We start from the raw sequence: 27818 nt of genomic DNA, 5'->3' as shown, positions 1-27818 counted from the left end.
GCTATAGGTTTGTATATTAGGTGATCAACAGTTAGTAGAGCAAAGATGGGAATACTATCTGCTCCGGTAGAGGAGGACCCTTTGAGGTAGGACAGTTGTTTCAGAACATTACTTTCGTGGATTGGCTGGAAACAAAATTTGTTTAATGTTTGGACAGGGGTGTAGGAATTTGCATGAGCAGGGGTGACTCCCAATACATTATCAAAAAGATTACCAGCTTCAGAAAAATGAAGGTTAAAATTGTCAACTATTTTTTGGGGATCTGAAAAATATTCCCCATTTCGGTCAAGCTCAATGGGCAGATTGTCTGTTTTGGATGCCTTTTCGATACATTTGATTGTTTTCCAGAAAATCCTGGCATTTCCATGTGATTCCAGGAGAGTGGAGGAAAAGTAGGCATTTTTTGCATGCCATATTTTTTTGACGCATCTATTTCTTAAAACCCTGTATTCTAGCCAGTCATTGACCAAATTATTTTTCTGAGCACATGCCCAAGCCTTGTCCCTACTTTTCATGAGCTTTGTAATCAAAGGATCAAACCATGGTGGGCGGTTGCCTTTAGTTTTATATCTAACCAACAGAGCATGTTTGTTAAGAATTTGGAGAAACGTGTATCTGAAGGTCTTCCAAGCCGTAGTCAGGTTGGGGATATCACAGACCTTGTCAATATCCGAGTGAAGCACATCATTAGTAAATGCCTGAGTGCTGAAGTGTCTCATAGAGTGCTTCTCAACCAATTTATGGGGGCTTTGGGTCTGGTTGATGATCTCACCCCAAAAATGGAGTGATCACTAAGGTTATTACCCAGAACACCAGTCAGTGTGAAATTGTGGGGGGCATTTGTCAATAGGACATCAAGCAGAGATGACTATCCCGGATTTTTTAGGTTGGTTCCTGTGGGGACATTTATTAATTGAAACAGATTAAATTAATCTGCAAAATTTGTGGCCACGGCCGGCGGGTTTAGCCAATTCCAATTTAGATCACCCACTAAAACTATTTCACCTTTAGGGAGGCCCCCAAAAGCTCTCTCAGTGCAGATGCAGCTTCAACATCCTTCCCACTAGGCAGTCGATAGCAGCACACTACCAATATCTGCTGATTATTTGGGAGAGTTATTCTGAGAGCCAGACCTTCAAAGCAACATTTTTTAAACAAGGAGTGAGCTAGTGAACATACAATAGTATTACAAACATAGATGGCAATTCCACCTCCTTTAGATCCTCGGTCAAGCCGAAAAAGGTTGTAGTTGTCAATCGCAATCTGCAAGTCATTGGCGGCAGGAGTGAGAAATGTTTCTGTTAGGCAAGAAATGTCCGGGCCAAGATTTGCCACTTAATCACAAGCCCTCTGATGTTGACATGTAGAACACCAACACCTTTCCTGCCAGAAAAAATCTACAGAATTATACGAGTTCTTTTCAATACCACCCAGAAATAAGAAAAGTAGAATTCATAGTTTGCACAAGTATTTTCTGTGAAAGGATGAGCCGAAACGACTGAAAGTCTATCCGGGGGCATAGTAGTTCGTTATTATTGTTGGACTCTGAAGTTCAGCGTGGTCGTTTTCGTAACAAACATAAAAAAATAAGACCACTTTCGACTGAGCTTGCAACGAGACTGCCACCTACTGGATTAATCTCGCTCCTGGCAGTTTCTTCCTCCACGTTATTCTCACGTGAAGTATCGTCGTAAACTTTGCAACTCCCCACGCACATGCAAATGTGTAAAAAACAAGCACACGCACACATATATAGCTTTTGTGTGTGCTTTGCAAAAAAAAAGGAAATCGACATTTTGTCAAAGACTGTGGTCTTGTTGTCCTGTGGCTTCTGCATATGTACACAAATTCTGTTTGCTTTTGGTTTGTTGACAAATCGTTGCTCGTTGCTGTTGTTGTTGTTGTTTGCAACTTGTGCTCTGTCCGACTAACGAATGATTCTGTTACGACGGTGGAGTTTTGTATTTTCTCCCAGCCCTGGGAAGAAACCCAACAACCCTCCTCTACACACGAGCTCACTAACACCCCACGCGGCGCCTCGCTCATCAGGACATCACAACAGCGGTGTACATCTTCCCACAGAGCAAACCTACGGTGCGCTTCCACTCGTGTTGTTGCCATTAAAATGTTGGGATTCTAAACAGCTGTAAGTGGAATGAGCTGTGTACAAAGAACCAGGTTTTTTTTTCGTGTTTGTGTGCGTGCGTTTGTTTTAAATCTTCCCTAAAGTCTCGTCTAGGCCTACGTGTGGGGGGTAGGGGATACAAAGGCAGCCGGCCGACCGTGCTATCCTCTTACTCGATCTTGGACAGTTCCCGTCCGCTGGGGGGGCGAGGGAGGTACTTCCCCATTTGTTGTATCAGTGGCGCACGTGTGTGCTGGCGTTGAGCAAGCTGTTGCAATGCGGAACCAACGTCGACTGGACGTCACTACCCTCTCTCTGTGTTGCGCGCGTCTCTCTGTCTCTCTGTGTGTGTGTCTATGGCGATCTTCGCGTCTTGAGTCCACCAGCGTGCTGTAATTAATCAGCCGGGTTCACTCTCTGTCTGTGTCTCTGTGTGTGTCTTTGTGTGTGTGTCTTTGTGTGTGTGTCTCTGTGTGTCTCTGTGTGTGTCTCTCTCTGTGTGTCTCTGTGTGTGTCTCTGTGTGTGTGTCTGTGTGTCTGTGTGTCTCTGTGTGTGTCTCTCTGTGTGTCTCCACGAGTTAATCGGCAACAGAAGCGGCTTCTCGCCGGTGGCAACTTTGCGAGGTACAGTGCCGTTGGGCGCAAGTCTCACCACAACACCACCGCCACAACACCACACCACCATCACCACCGCCACAACACCACCACCGCCACAACACCACCGCCACAACACCACCACCGCCACACCACCTTGACAAGGCTGCCCGGTGCAGAGTGATGCTTAGCGAGCACCTATTGAAGGTCCTTGGACACGGAGGCGCGGTGGGGTGGGAAAACACCACGCCCGGCCGCCTTTGTCTCTCCCCCCCCCCTCTACCCACCACCCCCTCTCGTTACTTAATACAGCTCGTTTGTGGCTGAGTCGACTTAGGGCCGGTTGGTCACTGAATTATAATCGGTCGTGAGCCCCCGGGCAATGGGGCCGTCCATAAATGACGTCACGCACCTGGGGGGGGGGGGGGGGTCAGACGTTTGTGACGATGTGTGACGAGGAGAGGGAGGGGGGGTTTGAGAAATGTGACGTCACGTCAAAATGCGCAACTTAAAAATATAGACAACACGTTCTACTTAATTAAATAGACTTTATAATAAATGTTTTCTCCTACAACATCAGAGTGCAGCGCTACATTAAATACGCACGACAATGCCAATAGTTTAAAGCGATTTGAAGCATGTTTAATTTTACCAAATGGAAATATGGTTTTTGGGGGGGTGGGAGGGGGGGGAGCAGAGCTTTGTGACGTCATATTTGAGGGGGGGGGGGTTCTGACTTCTTGTGACGCCCACCTAGGTCTGGGAGACACCGCAAGATCAGAAAGCCCCTTTGCGGTATCTAGAAAGGAACCGGTGAGAGACCACCAGCGAGATGTCATACGGTGCCATCAGGGAGGGACAAGATGCCCTGCTCGATCCTCATGGCCAGGGTGAGTGGTATTAGGCGGGGGGGAGGTGGGGGTTGGGAGGTGGTGACCCGCGAGCCCTGGTACGGGTCCAAGACATTGGGTATTGGTCATGGTCGTGCCACCTATGTGCAGCCTGCCTGAGCCCAAGAGATTACAAGTGACTTGTTACGTAAAAAAAATTTGGACAATTTCTAAAAAAAAAAATCTCTGTCCATTTGCAGAAAACTTCATTGTAGAAAACTTCATTGTAAAGTTGCAAGGACTTCATAGAAAATGGGACAAATTTAGCAAGGCTTATACAAAGTTGCCAATTAAAATTAGAACTTAACAGTCTGGTCTTGGATTGCCCATGTTTTGGTTTTATCTGGGCCACTCCCACCCCACCCCCAACCCCCATTAATTGTGCCATGGTGGCTAGATGTCAACTACCTCGCCGTAATGCAGGAGGTCGTGGGTTCGATCCCGACCCTGATGCCTGCATATTTGGAGTTTGCGCGTTTTCCCAATGGTCGTGGGAATTTATCTCCAGGCCCTCCGGTTTATCCCTCCACATTTAGAAATATACGTTTAGAGTATTTTGCTCCTATACATTTCCACATGATAAGTCACTTTGTTGAGCTATAAGCTGTGGCCAGGTCACTTCTGAAAAAGAGCTAACTAGCTCAATGGGTATTACCTGGTAAAATAAAAATATATATAGTTTACAATTTCACTGAATTTAATCCATCTCTTTGTATTTACTCATGTCTCCTTTGTTATTAGGACACTCATCTCAATGGGCTCCCACATGTCCCTAAATGAAAGTCATTGTTTTAAAAATCCTTGACGCTGGGGGAGCAATAGAGGGTCGCGCCGTAAGACCCTGCCCTTGTCGCTGCTGTCAAATCTGTGATTTGCAGAGTCCCAAGCAGAGGAGTTCCGGGAGCTCTCCCAAGAGATCAGCAAGAACATCTTCCAGATTAATGGAAGTGGTGAGTGGGACTGCCCCAGTACACCCAGCACCCAGGCACCAACGCATTTGCACGGCATTGGGGACACCTACGTATCCCTAGCCACTTCACCAATATCAAGAGTGTTTCTTTATGTTTTTTTATTTTTTTAGTGCGTGTGGGTTGTCGCCATTGACATTACTGTGCATTCTGGAGAGAATTTACCAAAGAAAACAGTCGTGGGCTCTGTATATTTAACAACAACACAGAGCGGTGTGCTCACAAACGGCAGGAATGCATTAACTCCCATGCCTTGCGCTCGCCCGATATGACCACCACATTGGATGTACAATGCGGGCTTATTGTCAAACTCCGTGAGACCCCGAAGGGTTTGGAAGTGTTACAAATATGCATGATCCACAAGCCCAGTAGGCTGGATTTGCAGGCTTAAAGTTGTGTAAGTCAATGAGATGAGCGTGTCTTTTTTAATTGAAGATGTACAATCCCCACCCTTATCACCCTCCCACAGTGTCCGCGCTGGATAAACAGCTGCAGAAGCTGGGAGCAGCTTCGGACAGCAGAGACCTGCGGCAGCAGCTGTAAGGAGCACCTCCATCATTAGCGCGTGGGTTGTAAGTGTTTGAGATGGGTTTTTACCTATTTGGGTAAAACTCCGCTGGAACATTGTTCCCCGGACAGGCATAGTGCCTTCGCGATAGCCGTGCGCTGTAAATAATGGCACAAATACCGGATAAGCTAATTTATTATTGTGATTGATGATGTCACCCTGCTGCTCTACTTAAGACCGGGAGCAGGTGGAGGGCTTCACCATTCTGGCAAATTGCCCGATGATGCTGGATGTAATTACCAGCGAAACGTCGTACTCAAAAACTGTAAATGTTGTGGATTCACTCTTCAACACACCGGTGGGCTAACGTAGTGAACTATTTGTCTTTTGTCAACGTGACACTGTTTTTGCTGATTGGCCTGCTACATGTTAAACCACTGCTCAGTCTTTCCACTCACGTCTTTAGTTATTTTTGTTATTTTAAAAAATTTTATTTGCATTTCGTGTGCACTGTTTGCACTGATCAAGTACCGCTGTGCATCATCTTGAGGCGCTCTTGGTATTTGGAATTTAAATGCTGTTTGCATTCAAATTGCTAATAGCTTGTATCAGACAATGATCACTGAAATGCGCAGACCAGTCAAGCAACCATGATGGATGAGGGCATTTTAATCGAATTTATATTTATAGAGCACCTTCACTTAAGGCGCTTGAAGTTCAGTTGTTGCTAGCAATGGTTGCTACACAATTATATATGGTTTTGCGAGTCTGGACAAATCAAATAAGCAAACAATATGCCTCTTTCACATGTCTGTATCTCCACATGGAATATAAAACTATTATTTACACATTCCATCAGTCACCCAATCTTCTAGGAGTGCATAATTTCATCAGCATTGGTTCAACGTAAGCAAATTCTCAACCGGTTTTGACATTCAGTGTCTCATCAGCAGTCGGGCTTGCTTGAACTAACGCTGGTGACCTGCCAGATGTTTATGGGTAAGGACCCTCTCTGTTGAGCACAATTGGTATTTGTGTTCAGATCTGGTCACATCCTCCAAGTGGGCAAATGGGATGGCAATTTCCATTTAGATCACAGACAAAAGTCGCATTACTATCTGAGGTTGTGTTCTATTTAGACCAATCATAGTTCATCAAGCACACTCTGTGACCAAATTCTTTGACACTGCCATATAAAATTGCCCTAATTGCGTACAGTAAATGCGTTGGCGGTGACAATTTTCAGCAATGATTGCCCTATATTTGCCCCAGTTTGTTACGTCCTACACGCACTGCTGGAGAAGGTACCTGTAAGGAAGCACCTATAAAGGGTGCACAGCAGCACACGAGAAGATGATGTGATCAGCACCCCTATATTCCTTGGCCATCTTTGTCTCTCTGTTATTGTTGTTGATCACACTGCGGCATTGGGTACGAATATTCGTCGGCGTCAACCTGAGAGATACCTGGGAACAGTTCGAGCACATTAGTGTTGTGTGCAGCACTGCCAGGAGTTGAGTCTGGGCATCCCAAGTTCATAGTGCAGTGGAGAGCCAGCTAATATGCTACCGCAATGTAGACATAAACAATCACGTTTTTTTTTTAAACATCAGTAGTATGTGCTAAGTAATGAACTATACATTTTTTGCGTCAATTTTTATTCTCTGAAAAATGCATTTTTAAAATGTTCTGGGGTAAAATTCCTAACTTATTTTACCTGCGAGTGCGTGTGCCACGAAGAAGGTGAGCGTGACTTTTCCTTCTGCCAGTTATAGCAACAACAACAACAATAATAATATAGGAATAGGTTTTACCCTTTTAACTGGCACAAAAACTGACACCTTTATTCAAGGCATCATGTTTGCAATGACCACAACACAAGCAGTCAGAATGCAAACAAAAAAGACAACTCTGATAATAATATGCACTGTCCTTGAATTTGATTGGTCCACACCCGAGACAGCTTTTCTTAGAGCCTAGTCTCCATTGGTGTTGGACCAGAAGACGCCAAAAGGCGTACAACTCAAAAACAGCGCACTATCAGAGTATTGAGGGCTCGGGGTGAGCATTAACATTATGAGACCTCCTTTGCCAGAAACAAGATATAGGAATAGGTTTTACCCTTTTAACTGGCACAATTAAAAGGGTAAAACCTATTCCTATATCTTGTTTCTGGCAAAGGAGGTCTCATAACAATAATAATGCCAATTAATTATTCACTCAGGAAAGACTCACCAGCTAAGCAAGAGATGTTTGGCCCTTCCCATTAAGGGGCATTGTGTGGAAAAAAAACACCTTGAGGACCCCATGCCCGTAGTACTCGGCAAGCCCTGATGCTCACAAATACAAATCACTAACCAGGCTCGGAAACATTTCCTCATCGGTCGCTTGTCCCTGGCCGGAGCGTAGCAGTCCCCACGAGACACCACCAGGTGACCTCACCTGAGCGCGCCGACACGCTGAGCACAGTCCAAGTCGGCCGTGGTGTTTGACGTCGGCCAGCTGTGGTCCGCGCCGAAGTTGGCCCCGGTCCTGCGGTAGGCCGTCGATGATGGTGCGCCAGGGCTCTGGTGTGATCGGCCACATTTAGGGTGGGTCCTTTGGGGAATTGTTGTGTTTCAGTAAATGTGACCATAATGAAGGCCCTGAATATGCCTTTGACCATCACACTGAAAGCACCCAATTGCAGGGCTGAGCCTGGGTTATCACTTAGATGGGAGACCACCAGGTATTTTTGGGAATTTCCAGGCATTATAGTCTTGAGCTGCGAAGTGGTTAGGAGCCAGCAGTAGAGTGATAGATTATGTAATCCATCGGTGCAGAGCTTTGGGTTTTATGCTGATATGCGTAGAGTTACTCTTTTTTTTCTCCAAGTACTCATTTCCGTCCACATGTAAGCCAAACACCATTCATGGAAGTGGCCAAATATCCCAATGCAGGAGACCCTCTTCTGAAAGAGATTTGCAAAACTCGGTGAGACCTTACTACGTAAAAAAATTATTGGCATTGAACATTTCACCGTTTCCGCGTGCAGGCACAACAACCAGCAGCGGAGCAACCAGCTCATCACAGACACCGCCTCATCGCTCCGCCACCTTGCCAATCTCGCCAGAAAATCCACCAAGGCATGCGGGCGCGATTTGGGCCTCCTTGAAAGCACTCGGGCCCACATTCCCCCATGCTCTCACCACTGCTGTCAATTATTTTACTTGTGGATTGGAGGTTTTTTTTCCCCCTCATTAAATCAACCACCCCGTGCCTTTGTTGCCTCCGCTGAGCACAAACGCGTGACTGAATTCTGAAACGGACAAAATGTTCTTCTGTTGGCTCGGGTATGACCAGAGACTGGGGGAGAAAATTGCCCAAACGTTGCAATTCGGACCAGATTTCCATGTCGGTGAAAACACTGAAACACTTGCTATTCGTTATAATGATGAAACACATTTGTTGGATTTGTCTCATTGTTGGTGATTAAGACATCGGCGCGTTTTCATGAAATCCTGACAAACATTAACTGGAACCGGTGCCTTTTTATTGAAAAATTTGTAAAATTAACTTGCGTCGATATGCGCATCTTGACCTTTGCCTTGCAGTTGAAGCCTTCTCAGTGAAACTTGGGATTATTATTATTGTCATAATTATGAAGCCTACAATTTCAGGTCATTTCAGATGCTGTAGCATTAAGGCACATTTTGTTATCTATCCTCCCACTTTTCATCGCCAATTCGTATGGAAACTATACAATTTCCAGATCTAAATATTTCTGTACCTATTTATGCCAAAACACACCGTATCCATTTTATAAAATTAAAACGCAGTTTTTTTTTTTTTACATGGCAGCTGCATCACTACTTTCTGAAAATTGAAAGGCAGCAAGTCAGATGCCAAGAGCATTTTATTTTGCTCTTACCGGCCAAGGAAATTTGTCTACGACTGATCGAGGGGGCTTCAAAATCCATCATGACCGACATCATGAGCCCTTGATTGAAACCTCTTACTCCTGCCACCAGCAAATGTGCTTTCTGCCCAGCGACCAACTTAAGTTGCAAAACATGACATTAAAACCCCTCCTGCAGAATGCAGGCTATGCCTAGCCATTGTCGGCTGACGAGTCCTTGGCATTTAGCGAGGCTCTGTTGACGAATAGGTAGAAGTGTTCCCACCCGCACGTTCGTATCCGCCGCCAACAATGGGGCTAAATCCTCGCTGTCGCATTTTTGTCCTTTACAGCAAGATCGGCTGCAGCTTGACCGCCTCAAGAGCCAGTTTTCAGAAACGCTGAGAAGCTACCAGCAGACACAGAAGGTGACGTTTCTGAGTGGAGTGTGTTCACGTGTATTACTGCTCACGTGTGGTTTTTGTGTTCCGGCTGGACACGGCAGGTGCGGCTCTTCTCCTTCACAAGATGGAAAGAGTTGATTTGAAGCTTTCGTGACTGCAGGGATTACGATTTGTTTTTTTCGGTAAAGTCACCTATAAATAAGAAATAATAAAATAACATAATAGCGTACGACGTTTCGGTTGCAACACAAGCAGCCATCATCAGGCACAGAAGAGCTAAATTAGAGAGTGGAGACACATAATCTCAGATGTATACACAGACACCCAAGTAGGGGGAACTAACACAGATACAACAGGGGACACAGAGAGAGAAGCATACCAGACAAACAGGGTTTAGAAAAATTTGGAAACCATATAAAGCAACATAGACGGTCGGTCAAAACACAACGCACAGTCCAGTTGATCACGCTATTTCAAAAGATTGCTAAATTGCAAGTAAAGTATGAAACTCAAAATACAGACCGCACAAACAACAATAACAACCGCCATTCGCCACTAAGTGGCGGTGACGTCACCACGACGCTTGTGCCAGGCTATGTGCACCGTGAGGCCACGTGAAGTGTCGAACGCCCGCTGGCAGGAGGTCACTGGGCAGACCCAGGTGCCACGGGTCGACTGACTGAGATGACTGGCTGATGCACCACCTGTGCCCCCTACTGTGCCAACCTGCTGTGCTTTAGCCACCCGGCGTTCCGCTCGTTGTTGTGAGCGTCGCTCCTCCGCCCTCCGTTGTTGTTGGAGGGCGACTGCCTCCAACTGCCCAGTAGCATCCTTCACGAGCCTCCTCCACAGAGGCCGATCTTGACACCGCTGGTACCAGTCATCGGCAAGTCCACTCAGCTCCACGTCCTCCTGTACCACATCACTCCATCTCTTCTCTAGCCCGTGCCGCGCCCGCTTAGCCCCCTCAATCCGGCCAAACAAAAGCTGTTTCGGCATGCGGTGGCTGGGCATGCGGGCTACATGACCCAGCCATCGCAGCCTTGCCTGCCGGAGGAGCTCACCGATGGGACCCTGCCCAGATCTTTCAAGGATTTGTGAGCTCCTCACACAATCCAGTCTGGTTAAACCCAGGATGGATCGTAGGCAGGCCAGCCTAAATGTTTCTAACCGGCGAAGATGTTCCACCAGGGGGGTCCACGTTTCGCAAGCGTAGAGAAGGGAGGGAATGACCGTGGCCGAGAAGACCTGAAGCTTAGTGCGGAGCGACAGACCAGGTAGCTTCCACACAGCGTTACGCAACCGATGAAAAGATATTGCCGCTCGACTGATTCGGAGTGAGACCTCTGCTGTTAAACTGGAGCCAGTCATAAGCACACTGCCCAGGTATGGGAAACTCTCCACTCTCTCCACAACTGCCCCATCACCGATTGGGAGTTGTGGGGGCGGAGTGTCCGATGGTACAAAATACCCAGGCAGGTGCTTGGTTTTGGTGGGGCTGATGGTAAGGCCCCACCTCTTAGTGGCACGCTCCAGTCTCAGCAGCAGCGTCTCCAACTCCTTCTCTGACTGAGCAGCTATTACCAAATCATCAGCATACATAACGTGGTTGAGCAATAGGGAGCCATCCCTTGACCGCACCCGGGCATCGATTAGCCTCCCATTATATCTGTACCATATGGAGATTCCCCCGGTACAGCTATTGAAGGCTTCACGAACTACGTGGTCAAAATAGATGTTAAATAATGTGGGAGCCAGAGGACATCCCTGTCGCACCCCAAGGTGTACAGGGAAAGGCTCTGACTCCCGGCCACGTAGTTTTACCCAGGCCCGCTCACCATCATGAAGGTCCTTAATGATCGTGAGCAGAGGGTCAGGTACTCCAAAAGCACGAAGAACGACCCAGAGCCCAGGCCTACTGATGGTATCATAGGCCTTGACCAGGTCAATAAAGCAGAGATGTAGGTCTTGCTGGAATTCCCTACACCTCTGCTGTAGCAGACGGACAGAAAATATGGCATCTGTGCAGGACCGCCCTTTCCTGAAACTGCATTGGGGCTCCGCAAGCCTCTCCTCAGCGTGCCTGGCAAGGCGATGCTGAATAATCCTTGCCAGGACCTTTCCCGGCACACTGAGGAGTGAGATGCCCCTGTAGTTGTTACAGTCTGTGCGGTCCCCCTTCTTAAAAAGGGGGACCACCAGGGCATCCTTCCAATCCTGCGGAACCCGTCCAGTGGTCCAGACTGTTGTTATGATGTCATATAGGGCAGTCTGTGCACAAACGCCACCCTCCCTCAGCATTTCGCTTGGGAGATCATCTCTGCCCGCTGCCTTTCCTGGTCTCAGACTCCGGATCGCCTTCAATACTTCCTCAGCAGATGGAACCTCAGCCAGCCACTCACAGGGGGTGACTTCATCCAATATTTGAGGCACCGCAGCCTCAGCAGGGTCATCCTCACTTTGTGCCACGATGTTTTCCTGGCTGAGGGATTTTCCCTCCCCCAGGACCTCACAGAAATGCTCAGCAAATCTGCGAACCTGTTCCTGGGGGTCGGAAATTGGATCACCGTTTTTTCCCCTAATGATGGTAATAGGTGTGGCGCTGCAGGTTACTTTTTTGATGGAGTTAAATAGAGATTTGTGATCACGGGCCACTGAGGCAGACTCCATCTCCTCAGCAACCCGCGACCACCACCCATCCTTGCAGCGCCTCACGGCTCTCCGAACCTCCGAGCGAAGGCTGCGGTAAGCCTCCTCATTCTCTGACGTGGGATTCTGTAGCCGATGACAGTGGGCCTGTCGCTTTTTCTCAACCATCCTGAACAACTCCTCTGTCAGCCAGGGTGTCTGGGGAGGTCTGGACCGCGTACCCAAAGCAGCCATTGCAGCTGCATGAGTCACAGTCCTAAACCTCGCCCATTTACCCTCGACATCAGGAGGAGTCGGGGACGATGCCAATCCCAGCCGCAAGCGATGATGAAATTCTCGCTTGCAACTTTCATCAGATAACTGAGACCAGGCCACTTTAGGTTGGAATGGGGTCCTGGGTGTACACCCACCACCGGAGTGGAAGAATGGCAGGCGCATCTTACAGATGACTAGTCGATGGTCAGAGGGCAGATCAGCTCCACGGTAGGTCCTGGTGTCAAGGACATGGGCTCGCATTCGCTGGTCCGTCACTATGTAGTCCAGCAGATGTTCTTGCTTGGACCCGGCATGCATCCATGATGTTGTGTGATGCGCCGATGCCGGAACAGCGTGTTGGTAATTACAAGCCCATGGGCTGCACAAAAATCTAGCAGCCTCCTACCGTTGTTATTGAGCTGATCTGGCCCATGCCCTCCAATCACTCCAGACCAGGTGCCAGTATCATGACCAACTCGGGCATTGAAGTCACCCAACATGATGACTCTATCCCGAGGGGCCACTTTAGCCAGCACCTGTGACAGGAGGTCATAGAAGGCATCTGACTCATCGGCTTTGCCTGCATCCCTCCACGGATGTTCATCTTCGGTGGGGGCATAAGTAACCACGACCACCATTCCTCGCCTCCGGTTGATGGGAAGGCGAGCCCAAAGTAGCCTGGGGCTTACAGCTTCCCACACCTCACCGCCACGCTCCCATGCCCCCTTCATTCTTTTGTTCAAAAGAAGACCCACACCCTGTTGTTTGGCAGTCTGCTGCCCCGAGTAGAGGACTGTCCACCCCTCATGGTGGCAGGAGCCAGAGCCGGTCCACCGGACCTCCTGAATGCCGCATAGATCCAGGCGGTACCGGTCCAGCTCCCGACAGAGGAGTGGCAGCCTCTCCTCTGCAGTGAGCGTTCGAACATTCCACGTGGCCACCCGTAGTGGCTTTTCGTTGTTTCTGGAGTAGCCCCGAGGGTAGGTATTCAATCTCCTGGCTCCGCCAATTGGGGTTTGGCCAGGAGACGTCATAGACGCCTGGCCCCCCGGGGCCTCCGGCACAAGCTTAGTTGTTACAGACCGCACACACACACACCGACAACCAAGTAGAGCGAGCCAGCACAGAGACAAGCACACAGTAAAGTCGCCTTAAATAGGCAGAGAAGGTAAGGCTGAGTGACAATCTTTTGAAATAGCGTGATCAACTGGACTGTGCGTTAATTGTGTTTTGACCGACCGTCTGTGTTGCTTTACATGGTTTCCAAAAATTTAGCTAAACCCTGTTTGTCTGGTATGCTTCTCTCTCTGTGTCCCCCTGTTGTATCTGTGTTAGTTCCCCCCTACTTGGGTGTCTGTATATACATCTGAGGTTATGTGTCTCCCCTCTCTCATAATTTAGCTCTTCTGTGCCTGATGATGGCTGCTTGTGTTGCAACCGAAACGTCGTACGCTGTTATGTTATTTTATGTTTTCTTATTTATATGTGACTTTACCGAAAAAACCAAAGAGTGATCGAAAGAGTTGTTGCCCTGATTGCGAATGTTGTTAAGTGCAGTCTGTTCATCGCATAAGCAACCACCGCCCATTATGCACTTACACCGGAGGCATGGAAGCTATGCATCTAGCGTACCCCTGATGCCATCCAAGGAATTACCGCACGCAACATTCAATCATAATGTATTGCCCAGTTTCTTGTCAAGTGTCATACAAATGACAAAAAAAAACTCGACACACTTTTCGAAAACATGGGCCTAAAAGGAAAACAAATCTATGTTTTGTTTCGTTAATTATGCTTGTCCACCACCAAATAATTAGTTTACGTACGAAGGAGAGCTTTTATCCCCGCCACAAAAAGCATCCGTGCAACGGAAGGGCTTGTCGTACGCACGTATGTTGAACTTCTTTCGCACCCTACGGAGCAAACCGTGCTCAATTGTCAATTTGCTGTGTGATTATTAAGGGGGCAATCTGGCTCGCCCTACATCAGTCAGCGACCAGGCGCGCAAAGCTGCGCTCGCGTATACTGCCGGCGGAGCGGTAGCGCCGTGGACGACCGCTGCCTTCCGACGTTTTATCTCCCGCAGAAAATTTCCCAGAAAACAAAAGAGGTCATCAGCAGCGAGCAGCGAGCGGCCATCCAGGTGAGTGCATTCAACGTCCGCGGGACTTCGTCTTGAAGGGCTCAACTACAGCGTACGTTACAAGTTTCCCCAACAGTTTGTTAATATTTTGATTTAAAGCTTTCGTGACTGCAGTGATTCATATTCTTGGTTCTTTCGGTAAAGTCACGTTGAAAGGAAACAATCAAATAATAAAATATATATGAAACAATAAAATTCTCACGACGTTTCGACTGCAACACAGTGTTGCAGTCGAAACGTTTTATATATATTTTATTGTTTCCCTTCAACGTGACTTTACCGAAAGAACCAAGAATATGAATCACTGCAGTCACGAAAGCTTTAAATCAAAATTTAAGTCTGTTAAGACTATAGGCGGGGGGGGGGTCTTTGTTTTTGTGTGTAATCTCACCAATAACCACAAGGAATAATTCACTTGTAGGACATCCACAGCTTGTAGTGTGTGGCTACGACCCTGCATTAGACGCTACCGTCTGCCTGCCCCTCGCTGTCATCCCCATCGGGATGACAGCGAGGGGCAGGCAGGCTCTGTCTGAGGCTCTGGTTGTGCCAAATGTGGTGGTGGTAGCAGAGTTCCCAGGATGAGCACGGCTGGGATAGCAAGAAGATGGTGTCAGCCGAGTCGACAGAGGAGCAGCTGACGCACAAGGACCTGGAGGACATTCAAGTGCGGCATGAAGCCATTCAACAACTGGAGGTGCGACCCGTTAATTTGCTCACCCGTTAGTTCACTCGTTCAAATCTTTAATGCACGCACACGCCTGCACACGCGTACACAGTTCATCACCTGATGTCAAGTAACTTGACGCTAATTTTACATCACCATTTGCGCACAGCAGTTGTTTAGAGAGTATTTGCTCTCTTTCTGCAACACGTAACTCAAAATATTCAATATATTAACGATCGCTAACCAAACACACAAACAATAAAGGTCCCCCCATATAGCCCAGTAGACTGTTTAAGCTACCACTGTTAGCAAGCATCTATTAACGACTAACGCACAATGATTTGGAGGACATTGTCATTGGTCAACTCGAGGTGTGACCCATTCATTTATTCATCTAAATGCCGACTGTTGCATCTTCATCCGTGCAGTCGTGGGGAAAGTGCTGCTAGTGAGCACCTATGAATGCCGGCACGGCTCGCAAGGGGGTTGTGTGTGACCTGCACCAGGCCGGCCGCCATTGTCTCACCAATGGTTGATGTTTACAGATCGCGCTCGGTAATCATTTGAGGTTGAGTCAACCTAGGGGTGGCCCAGAATCGATTCAGATAATTCGTCACCGGTGTTGTCCGTGAGCGGGAATCAAACATCAATCACACTCAATATGACGTCCTCCCCCCCACTGTTCTATAACATCATGAGACGTTATTGCATTCGGACACTCGCAACCAGAAATGTATTTTCAATTTGACATGAATCCACGTGTGCGAGGCAGCCTAATTATTATTGTCGGTTTAAATAACTGTGCAAGCCTAGTGAGGCGGAAGCGCATTCCCCGCCTGTTGCAGACGTTCACCGTTCAAATCCAGCGGCTGCCTTGATTAATACTACGGGCACGATAACCGCAAAAATGTGCGCCATCTGCTTCACGGTGGACGACTCGGATCCCGTGACGTCGCCCGCAAGGTTTAGGCCACTTTCGTGGCATCGTCGTAGTCAAAATTTGCCATGTTTGAAAAACGACCCGCAAATTGCTCAATTGGGATTTGCACGTAAGCAAGAATCGCCCCCCCCGACTGCACAACGTTTGAGTGTGCTATGTAATTTTGCAACGTAGTTTCTAAAATATTTGTTTTTGTAACTGTCCGTCTGCCTGTGTCTGTGCTTTTTTGTCAGAGCGATCTGCTCGATGTGAATTCCATTTTCAAGGACCTCGCTGCCATGGTCCACGAACAAGGCGGCACTGTCGGTAACCCAAGTGGCTAAACGTTCAGCGAGCTTTTTCGAACGGGGCAAGCGATTGCATCTCGTTTACCGCCAAGTGCCAGCGGTGGAAATTCCGCGTTCGAAAATGATGCCCATTTCAAGCTATATTAATTCGTAAACGTAAATACTAATGAGTAATTATAATATTTTACAACCGTTTTGTAATCCATAATAGAAACATTTTTGGGGTTAGATCGTGTAAATATATATATCGCGTAAATATATTTAAACATATTTACGCGATCTAACCCAAAAAAACTCTTATGGATCATATTGGTCGCGAAAGCCTACAGGTTTAACCATTTTTCAATGCACTGCTGGGTGAAGGCTTCCCCACCAGGGGCGGAGCCACAGGGGGGGTTGGGGCGGGCTGGGGGGGGGGGCTCGGCCCCCCCTGAAATTTTGGGAAAGTCAGTAATCGGGATAACCGGATATCCGACTGCTGCAAAATGCTGCAGGCTGCCACCTTGTGCTGCCCTGCAGGCTGCCACCTTGTGCTGCCCTGCAGGCTGCCACCTTGTGCTGCCCTGCAGGCTGCCACCTTGTGCTGCCCTGCAGGCTGCCACCTTGTGCTGCCACCTCGTGCTGCCCTGCAGGCTGCCACCTTGTGCTGCCACCTTGTGCTACCCTGCAGGCTGCCACCTCGTGCTGCCCTGCATGGCTGCCACCTTGTGCTACCCTGCAGGCTGCCACCTTGTGCTGCCACCTTGTGCTACCCTGCAGGCTGCCATCTCGTGCTGCCCTGCAGGCTGCCACCTTGTGCTGCCCTGCAGGCTGCTTGAGCGGCAGCCTTTCGAACTTATCGAACTTATTAGCCACATCAGCGGCTCCGACCTATTAATAAACTCCGCGTTCAAATCCAGTAAAATTGTTTTATACATTTGTGGCGCCCATTGGAAAACATTACACTGGATATCTCAGAATATTGAAGTCAGCCCCCCCAAAGTCAAAATCCTGGCTCCGCCCCTGTTCCCCACACTGTTATCGGCAATTCGGGTTGTTCGACCATACTTCACCGTATTGGTCAATTATGGTTTGTGAAGGGAAGGGCCAAGAACTATTTCAGAGATCGCTGTTCACTGACATTGACCACGGCTGAGAATCAAACTCGGGTCACCGGGTTCATAGCGCAGCGTGTCACCTACTCTGCCACCACTCCAAACAAATATTACATCTCAGTGGGTCCAGCACTGCCAATGTATCGTCCGTTATTCATCCTCCACTAACACGTTCATTCGTTCTGCCCTGCAGACAGCATAGTTCATCATGTGGAAAGCGCATCTTCGAACGTGGAGGGAGCTAATGAGAATCTCATAGCGGCCAGCAAACACCAGGTTTGGTATACACCAGCAGTGAAACGTTTCATTGATTTTCTATGCTCGTGATACAGGCATCACGTGTTATATATATATATAAATAACACGTGATACAGGCATCACGTGTTATATATATATAAATAACACGTGATACAGGCATCACGTGTTATATATATTATTATTGTTCGTTTATGTCGTATGTGAAAATTAATCCCCGACTGAAATCGTGATGGCCGCGCATTTTTCAGCTTGTCGCAGAGGTCCGAGGTTCGAATGCAGCAGCAGCCCTCATTATTGCTCCCGGTGTGATAGCCGAAATAAAACTGTATTGCTTCACGGTGAACATGAAAGATCCTTTGACGTCATCCGCAAAAAAGGCTCAAAATTTTTTTTTTGCCAAATCCTAAAATCGCACGCGGATCACTCAATTGGGATTATACGTAGCAGTCATCGACCGCTGTTGGCAAACTAATGCCCGTTTGCAGGGTAGGTACCGAGTCAACCTTGTGCCGCACAGGGGCAGCTGCCGCTGGGGGTGCCCCTTCAAATGTTTGGGATGAGATGCGATGTAACGAGCTCTGAGATGCCTCCGGCATATTGGGTGCTATATATATATAAAAAACTAAACCGTTGCCATTATATTGAATTGCGACAATTCATAGAATTGCCGAGAAGGCGACTGCCTTTAATGCGCGCACATGCACGCGCATCCAAACTTTATCGTCAGATGTCACCGCTGCATTCTGCAAAGATGCATATATTAGTGTGCATTTTGTAGTAACTAATATGTTTATTGACATTCACAAAGTCATTGTTTTTGTTTCTGCACCACTTGACTCAAAATGCTCAGTGCATTAAGGGATCACAAACCACACAAAGACAAAGATCCCCCGTATAGCCTTGTATTTTGTTGGAGCAATTACTGTTTTGCGAGCAGCTAACAAGGACTGAACAGCGCATGAGGGGGTGGTCTGGCCGTGATGATTTTTACACACCACACCGGGTGCTCATTTAAGGCTGAATTGACCTCGGTGAGGTCTAAAAGCATTGCAGCTGTGGGGCTGGGAATTGAACCTCGACTGCCAGGTTCATAGCAGATTAAACTTACCACCATTCCTCACACCGTTAACAAAAGACAAGATCCTCCGTATAGCCTTAATAGACTGTTGGGGCAATGCTGTTAGAAAGCACCTATGAAGGCTGGCACGGCACACGAGGGGGTGGGTGGCCAGCTCCACACCTTAACGAACATGCACACACACACACACACGCAGACCTAAAGCTTTGCACGTCACATTCAATCGTACATGTCCACTTGATCGGAAGTGGTACGCTGATTACAAGGCATGAGAGGAAACGCATCACACGCGAATGCGTCTGCGTTATGATAATACACTTAAAGGCTGCACGTTTTAATCATCTCCCTTTCTGTCATTTCAGGCGAAGTCTCGCAAGAAGACCTGTTTCATTATTATAGGTGCCATTGTGGTGTTGGGCATCATAGGCTTGATAATTGGCCTGACTGTCAAAAAATAATCTCCCCCCTTAAGTTGCTGCTGATGCTTATTCTTCTCTGGAAAATTAAAGATACAATGTTTGTAAAGTACTGTACCTTCTGACAACATGTGTGTTGAACTTCTTTCGCACCATACGTAGCCAACCGCGCTAATCGGAGGTGCGGGGGAAGGACAACAAACTAAACACAAAAAGCAGTTTTGAAGAAATGAGTTTTGAATCTAGATTTTTTTTTCAAGTGCATAGCTCCACAACCAATGTTACGATTCGTAATTATTATTTTGGGGTAACATGCCAATGTGTTGTACACCCTCCTCCACCCGACAAAGTCACGTGAACAAATGCACCAATGTAATCAACGCTTCAGCAGTACCTCCGGTGCTTTGGAGTGCAACATGTCGTGGATTGCTCTCTGCCACAACGGCGACACGTGACGGCATTATTTATTGGGCTGTGTCGGGTGAAGCAGGTTATGCGACACACGGCATTAGTGCTCGCGTGGCGATCTGACCCAAAACATGAATTATGAGTCAAAGTTAAATCTAGATTTGAAGTTTTCGTGACTGCAGGGATCCATACTCTTTGGTTATTTCGGTAACGTCACGTAGGTAGAAAATAAAATAAATTAAATCACGACGTTTCGGGCGCAAGGCAAGCGTCCGTCATCAGGCGGGACAACCACAGCAAGAAACAATTTCTGAAGTGGGTTTCCTCCAGCAAAACGTGCTTGGAGGCTTATCAATAAGATGACACGATACGTTGGAATTGTATACTGCTTATTTTTTTTGCAATGCCTTGTCTTCGGATATTATGACAAAAATGGTACACTATCAGACATTTTAACAAAAAAAATAAGCAGCATACAATTCCAACGTATCGAGTTTTTATCCATAATGACAGTGGTATTGCCCTTGTCGGCCAAAATCCAGGACCTACTCAATGATGGGAGTTACTCAAAAATTTAAAGTGATCCTACTAACAGCCTAACGATAAAAACCAACAAGATCATCACTAGTTCGACTTCCCTAATCGAACCAACCAAACGTCCCTCCCTAAAACCCTCGGCTGTAAGACCTCCCAGATTCTGTGGTCTTCCCAAGATCCATAAAGAAGGTACCCCACTACGACCCATCGTGTCCACGATCAACTCCCCTACCTACAGGCTAGCCCGTTTTTTCTCGGATACTCTGCTTCCCTTCACTGGCAAGACCACCTCAGCAGTACTTAACTCAACCCAATTGGTTTCTATGGCCAAGGACATTGTACTATCTGCTGACGATATCCTCGTCAGCTTTGATGTGGTCTCTCTGTTCACCAAGGTCCCAGTTCCTGACACCATAACAATAATTTAAGATTTGGTCCAACATGGACTGAACCCTGATGTACCTGCGCTGGTTAGGCACTGCCTCACCAACACTTACTTTACCCGGAATGGTACCTTCTACAAACAAAATGAGGGTACCCCTATCAGTTCCCCCTTGTCACCAGTGATAGCCAATGTTTTCATGGAGAAATTTGAATCAGACGCCATCCAGACATCCACCCTTCGTCCTTCCCTGTGGAAGAGATATGTGGATGACACTTTCGTCATTTGGCCACATGGCCTCCCAGCTTTGAACCATTTCCTAGACCATATCAATTCCAGACACCTATCCATCAAATTCACCATGGAAGTGGAGAAAGATGGCAAGCTGCCATTCTTGGATATTCTGTTTGAGAGGAGGACTGATGGCTCTTTGGGACATTCTGTTTACAGGAAGTCCACCCACACAGATTCCTACTTGAAGCCTGATTCCCACCACCACCCGGCTCAAAAGAATTATCTCATCAAAACATTATACCATAGGGCTCATTGCATTTCTGACCAACACCACCCGGCCAGTGAATTAAAACATGTACATCTGGCCCTCAAGATGAACGGATACTCTGACCGTACTATCCGTCAAGCTGTTTCTCCCACCATACAGAAACAACCACCTGATACTCCGATCAAAATCATCACACTGCCATACATTGCAGGCGTTACCAAAAAGATTTCCAAAATTCTAAACAAACACAAGATCTAGGTCCGGTTCAATACAGTACACAAAATCCGTGATCTGATCCCATCCGTAAAGGATGTCTTCCTTGACTTACAGTACCTCGGTGTTTACAAATTGAGTTGTACCTGTGGTGACTGCTATATCGGGGAGACGAAACGACATATTTCTGACCGAATTCGCGAGCACAAATCAGATTTGAAACACGGCAGAACAAATTCTTCGGCCGTGGCTGATCATTGTTTCAACACAGCGGGTTCTCATCACATTGTTTTCTCCGATACCAAAGTACTATGCAAACCTCCCGGTTATTACCAAAGATTTGCCCATGAAGCCATCCAGATATACAAACACAGACACAACTTCAACCGAGAGGATGGTTTTAAATTGAGCAACCATTGGAAAGATGTCATCAACGAAGTCAAACTTTAGCTGCCTTATAATTGTACAGCCATTTCCATTTCTACCAGTGGGTGTACCCGCTTACATGCAGTGTACCATCACTTCCCCCGAACCCCCTGCAGCATAATAAAAGGCGGCTTAACTTAGCCCCCCCCCCACCCACGTCCCTTCCTGGCTCCTCCCCCCCCCCCCCTTTAACCTGTATATATAATCCCGGGTGTCTCAGAGCTCTTCACTTGATACAAATATTTTTCTGTGACTTCCACCTGAAGACGGAAGCTTGTGTTGCCTCCGAAACGTCGTGATTTAATTTAGTTTTCATTTATTTTATTTTACCTACGTGACTTTACCGAAAAAAAACAAAGTACGAATCCTTGCAGTCACGAAAGCTTCAAATCTAGAACCAAACAGAAACCTTTTGCAAGGAATCATGTCCGCATTAACTTCGCACAGTACTTGTGGTGAACATGCAAACACAAAAAACATACTCTGGTAGTGTATGATGCATTGTCTTTGACACTGATTGGTGCACACCAGAGACAGTTTTTGTATTACTACACGCTTTTATTTAACTCACTGTTGTATCCTCAAATCTTGTAACTCAATTTTAATCCACTTCCCAATGTGGTATCGACTGCAAACTTGGTATACTTTTGTCATACCGATGACAATACTATATTCTATCATAAAAAATAAATATGTATTTTTGTAAACATTATTTTTTATATAATATGTTTCGGCTTGGGTCTAATTGTCCACGGTCAACTGACGTTGGCTGTAAATCACCACGGCCCCTTACGTTGTGGCAAGCTTCGGGGCCACTTCCTGGAGTCGTGGAGTTCTACCATTACCCGTACGGTACATTTGATTAAAGCGTGTTTTAAAAAAAAGTATTTTTAAATATTACTTATTTAGAGCCTCGCCTCAAACAGTGTTAGACCAGAGGACGCCAAACGGCGAACAGAAAGGGTAAAACCTATTGTTATATATTGATACTGGCAAAGGAGGTCCCATGATGTGCTAATATATTGATCTGAATGAAAGAGATGATTAACCCTGACCCGTTTCATTGTGACATTTTTTCCCCACGTTTTCGCTTGCGACATATTTCATTCCCTGTGCCATTTTTACCGCGCCAAATGTTTTCCAACGCAGTTTTCATCACAAACACGTTCTCTTCGCTTCTTACGACATGTCGCTCCGTCTTTCTTTGCCTTTTTTTAACGAACCCGTGTCGGACATTGCAGTGATGCACGGACAATATTTCTCCTGTAATAGACGTCGCGTGTGTGCGTGTGTACGCGTCTTATGTCCCAGCGTGTGGCTAAAGCACAGCAAGTTTGCACAGTAGGGGGCACAGGTGGTGGTGCATCGGCCACTCTTCTCAGTCAGTCGACCCGTGGCACCTGCTGGGTCTGCCCCGTGACCTCGTGACAGCGGGCGTTCGACACTTCACGTGGCCTCAACGTGCACCTAGCCTGGCACAAGCATCGTGGTGACGTCACCGCCACTTAGTGGCGAATGGCGGTTGTTGTTATTGTGAGTGATTGTGTGTGTGTGGTTATGTGCGTGTGGTTGTGTGTGTGGTTACAGTGAGGGAAAAAAGTATTTGATCCCCAGCTGATTTTGTACGTTTGCCCACTGACAAAGAAATGATCAGTCTATAATTTTAATGGTAGGTTTATTTGAACAGTGAGAGGCAGAATAACAACAACAAAAGTCCAGAAAAAGGCATGTCAAAAAAGTTATAAATTGATTTGCATTTTAATGAGGGAAATAAGTATTTGACCCCTCAGCGTTGGCGCTGTGGTCAGCATGCTGCGTAACTAACCCGGCTGCCCAAGTTCGATTCCCGCTGGTCTTGGGCCTCCCATAGGTCGACTCAGCCTCAAATTAGTACCTGGCGCGGTGTGTAAACATCACCACTCGGGAGACAAAGGCGGCCGGAACGGGCTCGGGTGTGGGCTCGTTGGTAAAAAGAAAAATCACTCTTACAAGAAGCCACGTCTTGAGGCTGCACAAGCGGTCAATGCTGACTCACACTGAAGTCTCAAAGCGAAGTGTCACTAAAATGTGTGCTTTTATCTGCGGGTTGGAGGAAGTGCGTACGCACACGTGGGGTGTTTGTGTACGTGCCTGTATGTGTGGCCCGCTCGGCTTCAAATGAGTACCTGGTACGGTGTGTAGTAAACATCGACACTGGGGAGACAAAGGCGGCCGGGCGTGATGCTGGCCACGCACTCCTTCGTGTACCATGCCAGCCTTCGAGTAATGCCAATTTAAATTTTTAAAGCCCCCTTTAACATTCGTTCGCAGGGCGCTATGCATGGCGGGGCGGAAAATAGTTTAACATCAACGAGGTAAAGAAGAAGAAGCGAGAAAGGCGTTTGAAGATAACTCGAGAGAGAAAGCAATCTCGACTAAAAACCGATGCGTTTTTTGGTCGAGATTTGAAGATTTGTAAAATGTCTCGGAAGTTCTTTGACCTCGAAGCGGGCAAGGAGTTCCCGAGTTCACGGGGCCGCAATTGCAAAAGGCGCCGTCATCCCACAAGCGTGAAGCCGAGAGACCCTGGGAGTGAGCAATGCACACTCTGAGAGGATCTTGATGGAATATATATATCACTGAAGGGGGTCATGAATGTACGGGCAAGATAATCTTAAAATCAATGCGGGTACGGACAGGAGCAACAGGTGTGATGTGATCCTTCAAGAGTGCAACAGTTAGCACACTGGCAGACGCATAAAGGTGTTTACTAAGGGGCCGTCCATAAATGACGTCACGCACCTGGGGGGGGGGGGGGTTAGACGTTTGTGACGATGTGTGACGAGGGGGGGGGGGTTTGAGAAATGTGACGTCACATCAAAATGCGCAACTTTAAATAAATATAGACAACACGTTCTACTTTATTAAATAGACTTAAATTTCGATATTCTTGGTTCTTTCGGTGAAGTCACGTTGAAGGGAAACAATAAAATGATAATATTGTTTCCCTTCAACGTGACTTTACCGAAAGAACCAAGAATATGAATCACTGCAGTCACGAAAGCTTTAAATCAAAATTTAAATTTCGATGTAAAGCTTTCGTGACTGCAGGGATTCATCTTCGTGGTTCTTTCGGTAAAGTCACCACGTAGAATGGAATAAAATAAAATTCTCACGACGTTTCGGCCACAACACAAGTAGCCTTCCTCAGGTGAAGAAACAGCCCAATCCGATGTGGACATTGTTGCAGTCAATGATAAGTGTGATTTGTAGAGTGTCTTGTCTAACTGGTCTAGTTCGATGTGCGTAAGTCTGAGAGATGCCGCGACTCTAAGGTAATACCAAACGCATTTATATCTAGAACTAGCTTAGCTCTTACCCCAGAAAAAATCAGACTTACGCGCACCGAACTCGACCAGTTAGACAAGACACTCTACAAATCACACTTATCATTAACGGCAACAATGTCCACATCGGATTGGGCTGTTTCTTCACCTGAGGAAGGCTACTTGTGTTGTGGCCGAAACGTCGTGAGAATTTTATTTTATTGCTTTCTACGTGACTTTACCGAAAGAACCAAGAAGATAAATAGACTTTTTAATAAATGTTTTCTCCTACAACATCAGAGTGCAGCGCCACATTAAATATGCACTACAATGACAACAATAGTTTAAAGCGATTTGAAGTATGTTTTTTTTGGAGGGGGGGGGCAGAGCTTTGTGACGTCATATTTGAGGGGGTTCTGACTTTTTGTGACGCCGTGTGACGAGGGGGGGTGGGTCAAAAATCCTCCAAAATCGCGTGACGTCATTTATGGACGGCCCCTTACATGGTAAAAAAAAATTAGGATGGCATCTGGCGCACTCAGGGTGACTTGGTCGTAGGCCAGATTTCTAATTGCGATAGAAACGCAAGTATTACAGTGATGGAGCACCGCCAAATGCCTGTCATTTTTTTAGTTTTTACCTATGAGTAGAAACTTTAACGACTCTCAAAACAGCACAATGCAATAAAAGCTGAACTCCTGCATCGTCACATACCAAGACGTAACTTTTACTGTACGTTGTCGGGAGTGTTTCCGCAAAATATTCTTTGGCTGCACGCGCATTTATTAAAGTCGCACATTACCTGTCCAACTGGAGCCGTGACTGTGCGATCTTGTCACACTGGGGGTCTCAAATTACGCAGGCTCGCGCGAGATCGTTGAAGGCGTACAGGCGTCAACGCTGCGATCATTTATGTTTCCTCTAACAATGTTTTACACGTTTTTATATTCTTGGTTCTTTCGGTAAAGTCACGTATAAGGGAAACAATAAAATAATAAAAATATAAAACAATAAAATTCTCACGACGTTTCGACTGCAACACAAGCAATCATCATCAGGTGTGAAAACCACAGGTTTGTGAAAACGACACCTGATGATGATTGCTTGTGTTGCAGTCGAAACGTCGTGAGAATTTTATTGTTTTATATTTTTCTTATTTTATTGTTTCCCTTCTACGTGGTGACTTTACCGAAAGAACCAAGAATATGAATCCCTGCAGTCACGAAAGCTTCAAATCAATGTTTTGCACCTTCCTTTCATTTGGCGCTGAGAACGCTGTGATCCGGCCTCTGTGTACGTGAAGTGTCCTTTGCCAGTGAACGTATGCCATCACGCTAACATTTGTCTAACGTGCCATACCCGTGCCGATGAGGATTATAGTGTCGCAGATGACTGGATCATGGATAAGAGGAGTTATTTGTGTGCGTGTATTTATATACGAACAGAAATGATTGTACTGCTGCCAGCAGATGTTGTACATGCATGCTGGGGAATTTGTTAGCTGAGTTGTGTCTTGGCAGATTTTTTTGGTGCGGTTGTTACTTTGTGCGGTTATATTTTAGTATCAGATTTCTGTAATTTCCACTGTCAACATTTGAAGCAATTTGCGGGACCCCGGGGTCCCATCACTGCCCCGGGGGGGGAAACCCCACGTAGCGACACGAGTCTTGCTGCCTTACCGACAACAATGCTAGTGGTCAATCGATTGGCCTCGTCGAGAGCTACTCGGGGCACTAAGTTTCGTAAAAAGTTGAAAAGTTACATAAACACGTTAAATTCACTACCTGGGGGGCGGCGGGCACGCCTTGGCAAAGAAGCTGAAGATTGACGGCTGACCGGAGGGCGTCGACGCCGCGCGCGACTGCGGCGGACGCCCCCCGGGGCTCGCGTTTGGACGGTGGGGTGGTGCCCATCGTGTTGATCGCCGCCTGCTGCTGCTGTTGGTGCGAGTCTGGGCGGGCGGCGCGTTGCTGTCGGGATCACGTAGTGGGGCGGACTGAAAAATAATAATTATTGACCTGATTTTTGCGGGACCCCAGGGTCTCACCAAATGATTCATTTATCTTATTTGGTTCTTTCGGTGAAGTCACGTAGAATGAGAATAAAATAATAAATTAATACAATAAAATAACACAATAAAATTCTCACGACGTTTCGGCCACAACACAAGTGGCCTTCTTCAGGTGAAAGGAACAGACCTGTCGGAACGACAGAGCTTTTCCTTTCACCTGAAGAAGGCCACTTGTGTTGTGGCCGAAACGTCGTGAGAATTCTATTGTGTTATTTTACTTTATTAATTTATTATTTTATTCTCATTCTACGTGACTTTACCGAAAGAACCAAAGAAGATTAATCCTTGCAGTCACGAAAGCTTTAAATCGTGATTCATTTATATTTTGTGTAATTTTTCTTTCCAGCTGTGGTTGCGAAGTGTCTTAAAGATGCAGACTCGAGACAAACAGCAATTGTATACAGTACTAGCTGTACTACCCGGCTTCGCCCGGGACTTGGATCCACCACGCCCGGCCGCGTTTGTCTCCCCAGTGGCAATGTTCACACACCACAGCACTTACTCGTTTCAGGCTGAGTCGACCTAGGGGAGGCCCAGAAGCGGTTGAAATAATCGTCAGCGGTGGTGGCCGTGAGTGGGAATTGAACTCGGGTGGCCGGGTTTGTAGCGCAGCACGCTAACCACTACACTACATTGCGTTACGCTTCCAAACACACACACACACAGACAGACACATACACAGATACACACACAGACACATACACAGCGCGCTAACCACTACACTACAATGCGTTACGCTTCCACACACAGACAGACACATACACAGATACACACACAGACACATACACAGCGCGCTAACCACTACACTACAATGCGTTACG

At 46.9% G+C, this 27818-nt stretch overlaps 1 protein-coding gene across 4 annotated transcripts; it reads left to right on the top strand.

Moving 5' to 3' along the window:
• The first annotated feature begins 1770 nt into the window (after positions 1-1770).
• Positions 1771-22675, top strand: TSNARE1 (t-SNARE domain containing 1). Of its 4 annotated transcripts, none has more exons than XM_032959586.2 (12): positions 1771-2094; positions 2718-2749; positions 3477-3609; positions 4488-4559; positions 5047-5116; positions 8120-8210; positions 9316-9390; positions 14357-14413; positions 14982-15110; positions 16254-16326; positions 17595-17677; positions 19100-22675. In XM_032959586.2, exons 3-12 carry the CDS (start codon positions 3552-3554, stop codon positions 19193-19195), a joined length of 804 nt encoding a protein of 267 aa, XP_032815477.1. In that variant the 5' UTR covers positions 1771-2094; positions 2718-2749; positions 3477-3551; the 3' UTR covers positions 19196-22675. The 4 variants fall into 4 exon arrangements, with proteins under 4 accessions (XP_032815477.1, XP_032815478.1, XP_032815479.1 ...); XM_032959587.2 differs by having other exon boundaries at positions 1771-2146; XM_032959588.2 differs by lacking the exon at positions 1771-2094 and having other exon boundaries at positions 2212-2749; positions 14985-15110.
• The last annotated feature ends 5143 nt before the right edge of the window (positions 22676-27818 follow it).

This window comes from Petromyzon marinus, chromosome 23, assembly GCF_048934315.1.
Source record: "Petromyzon marinus isolate PM22_M1 ecotype Great Lakes invasive population chromosome 23, UKy_Petmar_22M1.pri1.0, whole genome shotgun sequence".
In the NCBI taxonomy this organism is placed as follows: Eukaryota; Metazoa; Chordata; class Hyperoartia; order Petromyzontiformes; family Petromyzontidae; genus Petromyzon; species Petromyzon marinus.
Note: the sequence above shows the minus strand (reverse complement) of the source record. Positions and strands in the feature narration are given on the sequence as shown.

Excerpts from the sequence above, each read along its gene's own strand:
- TSNARE1 (XM_032959586.2), top strand. The coding sequence starts at position 3,552 with ATGTCATACGGTGCCATCAGGGAGGGACAAGATGCCCTGCTCGATCCT. Across the intron at positions 9,391-14,356 it reads GCTACCAGCAGACACAGAAG|AAAATTTCCCAGAAAACAAA; the intron begins GTGACGTTTCTG and ends TATCTCCCGCAG. Across the intron at positions 14,414-14,981 it reads AGCAGCGAGCGGCCATCCAG|CAGAGTTCCCAGGATGAGCA; the intron begins GTGAGTGCATTC and ends TGGTGGTGGTAG.